We start from the raw sequence: 14,150 nt of genomic DNA, 5'->3' as shown, positions 1-14,150 counted from the left end.
GGCCAAATCCTGTCAGCCCATGAGAAGAAAAATTTAAGTCAGAATTCTAATGTACTTAAAAGGTTTGTGTGTCCAAGTCTGGAACAAAAAAAAAACTGTCCCTGGGAGAAAAAATTCTAAAAGCTAGGTGGTTGGTTGGTTGTTTTTAATGCTTTTGTTTTAAAAGAAATACTTTGTTTCACTATTTGAAAGGAAAACAAAAGTGCCACATAGTTGTGGGATAAGGATAGTAAAACCCATTGTAATTAACATCCACAGTTTGTATTTCTTAGTTGCTTCCAAAGTCTGTGCTTTTCAAGTCTTCCCCCCCACAAAAGAATAACAACCCCCCATGCCCCCACTCCCCCTCCCCCCCCACCAATGGCATAGGAGGGTGAAGATGCACTTGCTAGAGTTAGAGACATGGCCCAGTGTGGTCTGTGACTCCCAGAGGTGCTCCAAGTTCACTTCTGGGTTTCCCATCATTTCCATCACACACCCTGGGGAACACGTCTGGTTGTTGCTGAGGGGCAGGACCACAGCCTGGGTGGGAATGAGATAGTGGTTGACTAGAGGGTAGAGGCACAGCTTCTAATGCTCTGAATGACACTGCTGATGTCCTCAGAACTCTGTTTTTAAGACCCAGAGGGTTCCACTGTCGTCATTGAGTTTGTGCCGGGAGTTACTGATTAATAGTCTCTGATACAAAAAAAAGTAACGTGGAATTATTTTGATTCATTTCAGGCCGAGGGGGCCCAGGACCTTCCCAGAGAGTGCCAAAATCTGGGCGCTCCAGCTCCTTGGATGGAGATCACCATGATGGCTACCACAGAGACGAACCTTTTGGAGGCCCTCCAGGCAGCGGTACTCCTTCCAGAGGGGGCCGGAGTGGCAGTAACTGGGGGAGAGGGAGTAACATGAACTCTGGCCCGCCAAGGCGAGGAGCTTCAAGGGGTGGTGGAAGGGGTCGGTAGAAGCTGATTCCCCTGAGGCCTCTCTGGACAGTATTTAAGAACTTCTTTTGGACTTACCAAGACAAACAAAAGGAAACCTGCACCATGTAGCCCTGAACTTTTTCTGGGGCAGCTGAACCCTAGGAGCCCCTAATGAGGTCTTCAAGATGAAGAGACTGCTGCTGGTTACCCAGAGTAGCTGGCCTTGTTCTGTCCTGTCCACCCTCACTGCCCTAACTCCCATTGTTTTGTGAAGATAAAAGCTGGAATCTTTTTTTTTTTTTTTAATTGTCACAAGACATGGAGCACCTCCACAAATTTAAGTTCATGTCCAATTGGAAATTTGTTTCTATATGTACAGTTTGTCAGAGAAAAAACATTAAGTTGTTTTTGTATGAATACAGAATGTGATTTACGCAAGAATTAACAGAAAACTAGTTGTGAAATGCTTGCCTTAAGGAAACCCTGTTTCCATTGCATCCAGTCAGCTGAGGGGGTACAATTATTGCTTCTATTTGTGAGCACACTTGATGGGTACCTCTGAGCCACTGAAGTTAATTTCATCCATGAACTTTCTGTCTTAAATTCTCATCTACCCATTCTGTCACACTTATTTTTGTAATAGAGTGAGACACTTTGAAACTATAACACAGTTTGAAAGTAGATTCAAAGCCTTAGTTACCACCTGCTGTGGCAGGTGGAAAATTATACTCTGAAGAAAAACATCTTCTGGCTGTCCAAGTAGGGGTTCTCCCTTGGGTGCATCTCCTGGTAATCATGCCTTAGACTTGAATTCCCTTGTTTCTGATGAGAGGAACCGGACATAAACCAGAAATTAACTATATGCAGCACCCTTCCGATTAAATCATGTCACAATTTAAGTTGAGAAGGAATGGACCAAATATCTCCTAAAACAATTCTGCAAAACCTTCTATACCAGTGTTTAAGGCCATGGATAGTTCTAGTTTAAAGCCAGGAAGTTCCAACAAATTCCTTTAGTTTTAAATAAATGTAACATTTGGCCCACTTTAGAAGCCAGAAGTTCAGTTTGATAACCGTGTATTTTCTCTACTGACCCTTATTTTGTTTTTGTAAGAAAACTTTTATTATTCAAAGGATACTTCTGTGGCCACCCTAACATCTTTGGCACTGGAGACAGGTTCACCTGGCAAATGTAGTGGTGTTCGAAGTCTCGCAGTTGCTTAAGACAAGGGATGCTGGCATAGTTGGATAGCATATAAAAACCTCTTAATTAGTTCTCAATGTAAAACATTGTAAAAGCAAAGTTATTTCTGCAGAGTGAGAAAATGTCAACCACACACGTGGCTTTTTAGGGTAGTAAAACCTACAGACTACAAGTGAATCATTTTCACTTTGTTTTGAAATTAATTTATCAGCATGTCAGTATAAACGCATGATTAGGAGGCTCAAGAATGCTTCAAGTTTGCAGAATATTCTTTCTTTATTTGCCCTCCATTGGCACAGCTTAAAAAGAAGTTGTAATCAAATTCTGATTAAGGTAAAATGGGATCCAGGGACCGAACCCATACCAAGATTAGACTTTTTCTAAGATAGATGTGGTAAGAAATTTATCATCTTAACATTTTAGGCCTCAGCTTTAAAAACACAGTATCTCAGCAAGCAGATAACCAGATCATATTTTGAGAAAGAATTCCTTTAGAAAAAACCTGAACTCTCTACACTGTAATTTATTAAATACTTAAAATATTTTAAAACATCACTACCAAAATACATACAAGGTATTGTGCTTTGAATTTTACAAATGGCTAGATTTTTAGTGTTTGAATTTTTGAGAAAATGTTGGGAAAACGATTTAAAAAATATAACAGCATCAACATAAAAATGTACTAAACACTAAAATACTCAGTTGTGCAAATTCTAGAGAAATTGAGAACAGAAGGAGCAGTCAATGGCCCAAGTTTTTCCAGTTACAAAAATAAGTCACTCCCTAAAAACAGTACATTTGCTTTTACTACAAACACCTTCTTGGTTGTTCCTCTTGAGGTAGGTAACCCTGTTTACTGATAAGGGAACAAGGCAGTAATTCTTAGAGAATACTGGGGTGGGGGGCCTCATGAAGTTGGGGCAGGGCTTAGGACACTGAGCAGGATCTAGGAATATAAATTAAGTGAGGTTGAACAAAGAGGCAATGCTCTATTGCTGCCTGACACACCTGTTTAGGCAACAGTGGAATCCAGCCCCAGAAAATAATTATTTTCAAATTGTGCAATTAGGTGCACAGAAAAGTGGTTCTCAACCTAGCTGAACATGGAATCATCCGGAAAGCTCTAAATAATACGTCTGGGTCCGCCCTCCACCGCTCCAGAGATTCTGATTGAATTGATCTGAGGTTTTGCTCTTCAGGTAATTCCGATGTGAACTAAGAACCACTGACAGAATTTGAAAATTCTAAATACATCTACTTTCTAGTTAATATAGCTACTGACAAAATATGTAGTTTTTTGGACTCATCAGAATATCCAGTCCAAACTTTCTGGCAATACATTAGCATATACAATTAGGTCAGAGACAAGAGTAAATGCTGAACCTAAAAGGAAACTTGACAGATATGAAAGGAATCTTACACTGCATTAGAATCAGCCTACAAAATGTAAATTATAGTTTAAAAAGCAGGTAATGGCCTTGTAGGAATCCATGGTTTCCGTCAAATATAGAACTTTGGATGTAGAATTCTCTCGTCCAGCAGGAGTCCCCAGCCCAGCCAGTTCTGCCCAGGAACCTCTCACAGCACTGAAATGTCCTGCTTCTTGGGGCAGACATTTCCCTTTTTGGTCCATTGCTTTCCTGGTCTAATACAGAACCAATCTTCCTTTAATTTTGTAAGGCACCATATTTACAATTTCACTAAAAAAAGGAAAAACCGAGGTAAGCCGTCTTAACTAAAGTACTTATATAAAACCCGGTGGCTAAATTTAGTGTTTAATTTGATACCCTTAAGAATCCACTCATTGAATGAAGAAAAAATTTCTAAAAGCCAAAGAAAACAAAAGCGTATTGTAGCTACGTTACTTCAATCTACCACTGGATTTTTTTAACCGACAAAAGGTAAAACAAGTCTGAGGAAAGTCACAAGAGCAGCTAATTAAAACTGAGGAGCCATTCTTTTTTTTTTACTGCGCTCAATCTAAAACCACGGTTAACGCAAAACCAATTTACCATTAAGTTTTTCACAGCATATCACCAAGTCAACAACATCTCGTTTCACAGCACATGCTACCGAGTAAGGCGGAAAAACGCTGAAACCGAAGAGCTTCCGAACCGGCTCGAGTCTCAGTTTTAGAACGGCCGCTCAAAGACGTTGACGGGTTCGCTGGCACAATACAGAGCAGCCTTTACCCAGCGCGATCGGGAAACCGGCGGGTGCAGTCCTCGGCTCGGTCCGCGATGCGCCCGGGGCTGGCTCCCGGTGGTCCCCCGACGGCGCATTCCGGGGGCCGGCAGGTCCCGGGGCCGGGCTCCGCGTCATGTCTGGACAGCGCGTCCTGGTCTGACGGCGCGTGCCCTGGGCTTCTCACACTGGCAGCACCTTAGCGAGGCCGGCGCCCGGGCCCAGGCGTCCGAGCGCTACGCGCAGCGCCGTGCCTGCACCCCAGGGCAGAAGCCCGAACAGCACGGTCAGCAGCGCGGCCACCTGCACGCAGGCACCCAGCGCCGTGAGCAACGTACTGCGCAGCCCGAGGGCCGCGTACAGCGTGGCGCCCAGCGCGACCACGTAGAGCAGCGCGGGCCGCGACGGCGTCTCCTCGCCGCGCAGCAGGCGCCCGCACGCCGCGCCGCCCCGCAGGAGCGTCCCGCCCGCTAGCGCCAGCGCCGAGCCCAGCGACCAGAGCAGTGCGAACTTCCGGGCGCGCAGCAGCAGTACGGGGGCGTAGAGCGCGGCCAGGCCGAAGCAGAGCGCGGCCAGCAGCAGGCACACGCCGCTTGCCGCCAGCCGCTGCGCGCGCGTCACACTAGGCAAGCACGCTGGGCCTGTCCCCACCGTTGGCTCCGCAGGGCTCCGCGCCCACGTCCAGCGCAGGCCCACGCGGCCCAGCCACGCCCCCGCCGCGGGCTCTTCCGTCTTTTCCGCAGCGAGCAGCGGCTCCGCGGCCGCCAGCCCGCTGGCTTTACCCTGCGCCAGGTACTCCTGCAGCTGGCGGTGGAGGTCCGCCATGCTGGCCGGATCGGCCGCGGGAGGGGAGGGCTGCTGCCCACTTCCGGTTTTCCTCAGTCGCTGGCGGAAGCGGCTCGGCCCTCGGCGGCTGCTGGTCGGCTGTGGAGGGAGGGGCGGGGCCTGCGGCCCGTGCGGAAGGGGCGGGGCCGCTCCTCTGCAGACTTGTGGTGGCTCGGCTAGCAGCAGGTGGGCATGGGGGTTTGCCTGTCCCCTGGGTTTACATTGACCCTCCTGGCGCTCGGCCTTATTCCTGAAGGGCGCTGTTACGGCCTGGTTTAGTTATGTCGGCATTAAAAGTTAGTTGGCGGACGGGGTGGGTGTGGCTATAAAAGGTTACAGGAGGGACCCTTGTCGTGGTGATGGAACAGTTCTGTATTTTGAGTTTATGGGTATTGGTGTCCTGGTTGTGATACTGTACTGTAGTTTTCCAAGATGTCGCCATTGGGGGAATCTCCCTATTATTTCTTAAAACTGTATGCTAATCTACAGTTTCTCTCAATAAACTTAATTTTTTAAAAAGTTCAGATTGGCGGGACTTACGTGGTTTCTTTGGAAAGGCTACCGGAGTTGATAAAGGAGTTACGGTCCCCCCCCCCCACCAGCTTGTTTGTTTTCTGTTCCTCGTTTCAGCAAAGGCCTGTCAATATTCTTGACTCCTTCAAGCCGCATGTCCAAGACTTGTTGGTGCCCCTGTCTTATATTTTTGGTTCACCTTTTTGTGCTCCTGACATCTCTGGGTCCAATGACTCATGGGCAGATCACTGATAACCTTGCCGGCACTCCCAGTCAATTCCTGATATATCCTGAGGTGGCTCCCAGGGATCCTGCTCTTACTCAGAGCCTCTTTGGGGTTCTTCACGTAGGTCACACCCTGACAGGTCTCCTCCGGGGCTTCTGTGCTCACTTGTTTGGGCCTGGCTAGTTCCTACTCCTGGACATTTAAATGGAGCCACACTTCCAGCTACTTCTGATGTTCTCACCTTTCCCAGTTGTGAAAATTTATGTATCTGTCAGCAACTCAAGCACAGGGTCTCTTTCATGTCCCTTTTCCTAGGACCTGAAAGGACCTGCTGCGAATGCACGAAGCTGTCAATTCCAGTGTAGTAAAGGTGCTTGAAAGGCTTTGTAGATCCTGCCTGAAGCCATCGATTGAAACACCTTTTTTGCTAGACTTTCTAAATGCCTCTTGTGAACTTAAATGTGATGGCACGGGAGTCCTTTTGTAATGTAAAGTGCAATACAGGTAAATTGTACAGCAGTCTACTGTTGTACAGGTCTTTGGCTTCCTTGCCCCAGAAGACCGTTCCTTCTTTTGTCCTGGGGATGGGAGGCAGTGCCTATCTCTGCAGGCTGTTTCCAGTAATCATCTGTCACCTGGCTTTGGGGGCACTGCCACAGAGAAGCCAGGGTATTTCCTTTTGGCTCTCCTCATTACCTTGGTACTGGCTTCCCCATGACGGCATGACCTGATGTGAGCCAGTGGGCAGGTGACCTTCCTTTGTCCTCTACCCTAGGAAGAGGTAGGTGTTCATGGCTTTCTGCTGTTGTCTCTCTCTGGTTTCTCAGCATTCCTGTTAACCTGTGTAACCACTTTTCCCCATTAAATTCCGTTTAATACTTTATTCTTGGTTGGATCCTGACATACAGTGTTCTTTTTCAACATACATTTCAATTGTTATCTCACTTGCGGCACCCTGAAGAGGTAAACTGAGCCAAGCTTGAATTACCAGAAATTGAATTTATTTGGGAATAGCAGGGGAACTACAGTTTGGGAAGTGCAAACTGTAGCAAGCTACAGGTGACTCCCATTGAGGATTTGGGGGGTGGGGAGCTGTATTTATGACAAGGAGTGCAAAGATGGGGGAATTCAGCTAGAGTCCAGATGGTAAGTTCATTAGCCTCTGGATAGGGAGAGATTTTTTTTTTTTTTTTAAGATTTTAAAAATTTATTTTAGAGCATGTGTGCATGAGTGGGGGAAGGGGCAGAGGGAGAGAGAATCCCAAGCAGACTCCACGCTGAGCTCGGAGCCTGACATGTGGCTTGATCCCACAACCCTGAGATCATGACCTGAGCTGAAACCAAGAGTCAGACGCTTCACCAACTGAGCCACCCAGGCACCCCAGGGAGAGATTCTTGGTGGATGTTCATTGGTCAGGAGATAAGTTTCCATCTTCTGTAAATTGAGGATTTACAGGAAATCAGCTTTTCAGTTCTTTAGTTTTCTTGAGGGCACATCCATTTCATATCCTCTGGTTCCATTTTAGATTGAAATTCTTTCACACTTGTAATAATAGTGATCATCCTGATCACTTACCACAGGCAAAACCATTAGGATGGCTACTGTCAAACAAAACACAGACAATAACAAGTGTTGAACGGGAAGTGGAGCAATTGTAACCTGCACCATTGGTAGGAAGATAAGATGGTACAGCTGCTCTGGAAAACAATATGGTGGTTCCTTAAAAAATCAAAAATAAAATTACCATATGATCCAATAATTCCACTTCTGGGTATATACCCAAAAGAACTGAAAGCAGTGTCTTGAGATACTTGTAAACCCATGTTTATAGCAGCATTATTTTTTTAAAAGTTTTTATTTAACCTCTCCACCCAACATGGGGCTCAAACTCACAACCCTGAGATCAAAAGTTGCACGCTCTTCTTTTTTTTTTTTTTTTAAAGATTTTATTCATTTATTTGAGAGAGAGAGAATGAGAGAGAGCGAGTACATGAGAGGGGGGAGGGTCAGAGAGAGAAGCAGACTCCCTGCTGAGCAGGGAGCCCGATGCGGGACTCGATCCAGGGACTCCAGGATCATGACCTGAGCCGAAGGCAGTCGCTTAACCAACTGAGCCACCCAGGCACCCAGTTGCACGCTCTTCTGACTGAGCCAGCCATGTGCCCCTATAGCAGTATTATTAACAACAGCTGAGAGGTGAGAGCAACCCAACTGTCCATCTACAGATGAATGGGGAAGCAAAATGTAGTGTATACAGACAATGAAATAATATTCAGTGTTAAAAAGGAAAGAAATTCTAACATACTATAACATGGATGAACTTTGACATTGTGCTAGGTGAAATAGGCCAGTCACAAAATGGCAAATAATGTAGGATTCCACTTATATGATGTACTTGGAGTTTAATTTAATTTTTAGGGGTGCTTGGGTGGCTCAGTCAGTTGAGCGATCAACTTTTTTTTTTTTTTTTTTAAGATTTTATTTGACAGAGACAGAGAAGAGCAGGGGGAGAGGGAGAAACAGACTCCCCGCTGAGCAGGGAGCCCGATGCGGGACTCGATCCCAGGACCCCGAGATCATGACCTGAGCTGAAAGCAGATGCTTAACCGACTGAGCCACCCAGGCGCCCCACGACCAACTCTTGATTTCGGCTCAGGTCATGATCTCAGGGTCGTGGGATTGAGCCTCGTGTCAAGCAGAGCCTCTAGGAGTGTGTTGTCCCATAGACCCTTTTGCTGTAATTGTGGAAATGCTCCGGACCTGTGCTAATTCCAGAGCCACTAAACCCCATGTAGCTCCGAGTGCCTGGAAGACAGCTGATGAGACTGATGAACTGAATTTTTAATCTTAATTAATTCATTATTTATAATATTGTGTTATGACTTACACATATTTTTGTGATAATACATAAAATATAATATTTTGTAATTTGTTTTAATTCATATCTAGTTATATGAATATGATCATACTATATTTATAGTAGCTACATGTGGCCGACGGCTGCTGTATTGGATAGGGCAGCTTGGAGCATGCTGGAAACGCGGGGGGCATTTTGGTCATCATCATGACCTGGCATTGCTACCGGCGTTGGTGGGTATTGGTGAAAGGCAGAATGGCTGGCTGGGACAGCTTGCTCCCCCACAAGGGGGCTCTAGCTGAGCATCCCATCTGAGGGCACTGCGCGCTTAGCTCTGCAGACCCTGTGGCCTGCCCCCAGCACAGGGGCTGCTTTAATAGGGACCCTCCCTTTGGTGTGTCTCCTTAAGCTTCCTGGGGGAAGCCAAGGAAACAGGCCATCTCACACAGGAGCTCCCTCGGTCAGTGCGTAACTGAAGGACCCATCACGGGATTTCTCACGGTTCAGCAAAGCCTTGTGGTGTTTGGCCTGCTTAACCTAAGGGTGTCTGTGCTGTTGCCTGCCGGGGGCTGGGGGTGAGGGGCGGCGGCCCTTGGGCACTGGCGCCCTTGTTTGGGGACCTGGGGGCAGTGAGGCAGGCACTGCCTACTCCCAGAGGGGGGCTGAGGGGAACTACACAAGCTCAGCTGGGGAGGCCTTTCTATGGGCCAAACAGTGAACATAGCAGATCTTGTGTGTTGAACTTGCTCTTTTTAAAAGTACACATTGTCAGGGGCACCTGGGTGGCTCAGTCGGTTAAGTGTCTGCCTTTGGCTCAGGTCATGATCCCGGGGTCCTTGGAATTGAGTCCCATGTTGGGCTCCTTGCTCAGCAGGGAGCCTGCATCTCTGTCTGCCTGCCTCTCTCTCTCTGAGAAATAAATAAATAAAATCTTTTTAAAAAATGAAAGTATACATTGTCTTTTTATTTTGCAATGTTATTAAAATTTTTTTCAAAAACTTATACATTTTACATTTTTTATATACAGCAAATATGTTCAGCAGAAAATTCATCAGTTTATCTACAAAATAGTTTATGAAAATGTCCATTTCTCTAAAATGTCACCAATACTAGGTATTATCATTCTTTTAAGTTTTGACAATCTGATACTCATTCAAAAAATACTTACTGAGAGCCTACTATTAGAGTGCAGTCTTTATTCTAAGTTCTGAGAATTAATAATCATCATATAAACAGTCTTTGCCTTCAAGGAACTTACATTCTAGTAGAGAGAAGCTGTTAATAAACAAATAGAAAGGGGCACCTGGGTGGCTCAGTCGTTAAGCGTCTGCCTTCGGCTCAGGTCATGATCCCAAGGTCCTGGGATCGAGCCCCGCATCAGGCTCCCTGCTCTGCGGGAGGCCTGCTTCTCCCTCTCCCACTCCCCCCTGCTTGTGTTCCCTCTCTTGCTGTCTCTCTCTCTGTCAAATAAATAAGATCTTTAAAAAAAATAAACAAACAGAAAATAGAAAATTTATAATATGTTAGATAATACATATAGTATGTTAGAAGTTGGTTTCACTATGAAGAAAAATGAAACAGGAAATAGACATTAGGGAGTGTGGTGTTAGTGGTGGGACCTTTCCACTAAAAATGGTATCCCATACTTCTTTTTTTCCTAAAGATTTATTTATTTATTTATTTATAGATTTTCTTTATCAGAGAGAGAGAGCACAAGCAGGGGGAGCAGCAGAGGGAGAAGCAGGCTCTCCGTTGACCAAGGAGCCCGATGCGGGACTCGATCCCAGGACCTGAGCCGAAGGCAGACACTTAACTGACTGAGCCACCCAGGCATCCCAAGATTGATTGATTTATTTTAGAGAGAGAACAGAAGACAGAGTACATGAGCTGGGGGAGGGGCAGGGGGAGAGGGAGAAGCAGACTTCCCGCTTAGCATGGGGCCCGACGAGGGACTTGATCCCAGGACCCTGAGATCATGACCTGAGCCGAAATCAACAGTTGGATGCTTAACCCACTGAGCCACCTAAAAACGCCCCTCCCACACACTTCTTTATACATATTCGTTTTATTGCTTATTACGTCCGTATGTTCATTGGGCCTTTCCTCTTTTTAAAAATTATTATTGAAGTATAATTCACATACAATGTTCTATTAGTTTCAGGTGTACAACATACTGATTCGACAATTCTATCCGTTACTCAGTGCTCAACATGGTACCATCTGTCACCATACAACGCTATTGCAATACTATTGAGTATATTCCCTATGTTGTACTTTTCATCTCCATGACTTATTTTATAACTGAAAGTTTATGCCTTTTAATCCCCTTTATGTCTTTCACCTATCTCCTCATCCACTGCCCCTCTGGTAACCATCAGTTTGTTCTCTGTATTTTAAGAGTCTGTTTGTGTGTTGGTTTGTTGGTTGGTTTTCTTTTCTAGATTCCACATATAAGTGAAATCATATGGTATTTATCTTTCTCTGATTTATTTCACTTAGCATAATATCCTCTGGGTCCATCCATGTGTTGCAAAAGGCAAGATTTCATTCTTTTTTAATGGCTGAGTAATATTCCATTGTATATATATACACCACATCTTTATCCATTCATTTGTTGGAAGCACTTGGGTTGCTTCCATATTATGGCAATTGTAAATGATCCTGAAGTAAACATAAGAGTGCATATAGGTTTTCAAATTAGTGTTTTTGTTTTCTTTTGGTAAATACCTGTTAGTGGCATTACTGGATCACACAGTATTTCTATTTTTAATTTTTTGAAGAACCTCCATACTGTTTTCCACAGCAGTGCAACCAGTTTACATTCCCAACAACACTGCACAAAAGTTCCCTTTTTTCCACATCCTTGCCAACATTTGTTATTTCTTGGTTTTTTTCTTTTCTTTTTTTATATTCGCCATTCTGACAGGTGTGAGGTAGTATCTCATTGTAGTTTTGGTTTGGGTTTCCCTGCTGCTTAGTGATACTGAGCATCTTTTCATGTGTCTGTTGGCCATCTATATGTCTTCTTTGGAAAAATGTCTATTCAGGTCCTCTGCCCATTTTTTTTTAAAGATTTATTTATTTATTTGAGAGAGAGCACAGTGGAGAGGGGCAGAGGGAGAAGGAGTCTAGCAGACTCCGGGCTGAGTGGGGAACCCCATGAGGGGCTAGATCTCATGACCCTGAGATCAGACCTGAACCGAAACCAAGAGTCAGATGCTTAACCGACTGCACCACCCAGGTGCCCCCTCTGCTTATTTTTTATTCAGATTGTGTGTTTTTTTTGGTGTTGAGTCATATAAGTTCTTTATATATTTTGGATATTAACCTCTTATAGGATATACAATTTGAAAATATCTTCTCCCATTCAGTAGTTTTCCTTTTCATTTTGCTGATGGTTTCCTTCACTGTGCAAAAGCTTTTTATTTTGTTTATAGTTATTTTTTCTTTTGTTTCCCTTGCTTGAGGACACATATTCATAAATATGTTGCTAAGGCTGATGTCCAAGAGATTACTGCCTCTGTTTTCTTTTAGGAGTTTTATGGTCTCACATTTCAGTCTTTTTTTTTTTTTCTTTCAGATCACATTTCGGTCTTTAATTCATTTTGAGTTTATTTTTGTGTATGGTGTAAAAAGTGGTCCAGTTTCATTTTTTTGCATGTAGCTGTCCAGTTTTCCCAACACCATTTATTGAAAAGACTGATATTACCCCATTGTATATTCTTGCCTCCTTTGTTATAGATTAATTGACCATATAAGCGTGGGATTATTTCTGGACTCTATTCTGTTCCATTGATCTATGTTGTGTTTTTGTGCCAGTACCAGACTGTTTTGGTTACTGTAGCTCTGTAATATCTCTTGAAATCTGGGATTGTGATGCCTCCAGCTTTATCTTTCTCAAGATTGCTTTCACTATTTGGGGTCTTTTGGGGTTTCCATACAAATTTTAGGATTATTTGTTCTAGTTGTGTTAAAAATGCTATTGGTATTTTGGTAGGGATTGCATTGGATCTATGGATTGCTTTGGGTAATATGGACATTTTAACAATATTTGTTCTTCCAACCCATGAACATGGAATGTCTTTCCATTTGTTTGGTCATCTTTAATTTCTTTCACTGATGTCTTAAAAGTTTTCAGAGGAGGGCGCCTGGGTGGCTCAGTTGGTTAAGCGACTGCCTTCGGCTCAGGTCATGGTCCTGGAGTCCCGGGATCGAGTCCCACATCAGGCTCCCTGCTCGGCGGGGAGTCTGCTTCTCCCTCTGACCCTCCTCCCTCTCATGCTCTCTGTCTCTCGTTCTCTCTCTCTCAAATAAATAAATAAAATCTTTAAAAAAAAAAAAAAAAGTTTTCAGAGGAGAAGTCTTTCACAATCTTGGCTAAATTTATTCCCAGATATTTTATATTGTTATTTTTAGGTATTTTATTCTTTTGGGTGCCATTGTAAATTGATTGTTTTCTTAATTTCTCTTTCTGCTACTTCATTATGAGTGTATAGAAATGCAATAGATTTTGATATATTAATTTTGTATCCTGCAACCTTATTGAATTCATTTATCAGTTCTAATAGTTTCTTGGTGGAGTCTTTAGAGTTTTCTATATGTAGTATCATGTCATCTACAAATAGTGATAGTTTTACTTCCTCCTTGCCAATTTGGATGCCTTTATTTTTCTTGTCTGATCACTGCAGCTAGGTCTACATTTACTTTTTTTTTTTTTAATCTAAAGCTGTTACTATTTTAGCATTTAACATTTTATTCTAAGGTAAATAAAATTTATTTGTATTATACATATATACATATATATGTATATGTATATATTTATATTTGTTTTTAAAGATTTTATTTATTTAGGGACGCCTGGTTGGCTCAGTTGGTTGAGCATCTGCCTTCGGCTCAGGTCAGGATCCCGGGGTCCTGGGATCGAGTCCCGCATGGGGCTCCCTGCTCAGCAGGGAGCCTGCTTCTCCCTCTCCCTCTGCTGCTACCCCAGCTCATGTTCTCTCTCTGTGTCTCAAATAAATAAAATCTTTTTTTAAGATTTTATTTAATTTATTTAACAGAGAGAGCACAAGCAGGGAAAGTGGCAGAGGCAGAGGGAGAAGCAGGCTCCCCGCTGAGCAGAGAGCCCGATGCGGGACTCGATCCCAGGACCCTGGGATCCTGACCTGAGCCGAAGGCAGATGCTCAACCAACTGACCAACCAGGCGCCCCTATTTTTTAATATTTTAAGATGGATATTTGGCTTAAAAATAGATTAGAAGACTTGCTTTTTCAGTCCACAGTTGCACCATCTACATCTAAAGAGGCTGAAAAAAATGAAACTGACATGTCACAGAGTTTTCGGACTCATGAAAGAGAGGGATTGACTCCATAGAACTGGGTAACACTATAAATTAGCAATGAAAATATGACAAGAGCGGAAGATA

General features: G+C 43.9%; 2 protein-coding genes across 3 annotated transcripts in view; one reads left to right on the top strand and one right to left on the bottom strand.

Moving 5' to 3' along the window:
• The window catches only part of WDR33 (WD repeat domain 33), a 110,517-nt gene extending 107,985 nt beyond the window's left edge, over positions 1 to 2,532 (top strand). For both annotated transcript variants that reach the window (XM_032412703.1, XM_032412706.1), the window contains one exon: positions 724 to 2,532. In XM_032412703.1, the coding sequence (XP_032268594.1) occupies positions 724 to 953 (230 nt within the window). In that variant the 3' untranslated portion in view covers positions 954 to 2,532. The remainder of the gene's footprint in view (positions 1 to 723) is intronic.
• Positions 2,533 to 2,621: 89 nt separating this feature from the next.
• Positions 2,622 to 6,719, bottom strand: SFT2D3 (SFT2 domain containing 3). Its single transcript, XM_032412712.1, has one exon. It carries the CDS (start codon positions 5,125 to 5,127, stop codon positions 4,486 to 4,488), a length of 642 nt encoding a protein of 213 aa, XP_032268603.1. The 5' UTR covers positions 5,128 to 6,719; the 3' UTR covers positions 2,622 to 4,485.
• Positions 6,720 to 14,150: the final 7,431 nt, after the last annotated feature.

The sequence above is a fragment of the Phoca vitulina genome, unplaced genomic scaffold, assembly GCF_004348235.1.
Source record: "Phoca vitulina isolate PV1807 unplaced genomic scaffold, GSC_HSeal_1.0 scaffold1, whole genome shotgun sequence".
NCBI classification, from domain to species: Eukaryota; Metazoa; Chordata; class Mammalia; order Carnivora; family Phocidae; genus Phoca; species Phoca vitulina.
This window is presented reverse-complemented; position numbering and strand designations above follow the sequence as displayed.

What these genes read in the sequence shown, in the direction of transcription:
- SFT2D3 (XM_032412712.1), bottom strand. Translation starts at nt 5,127, where the DNA reads ATGGCGGACCTCCACCGCCAGCTGCAGGAGTACCTGGCGCAGGGTAAA.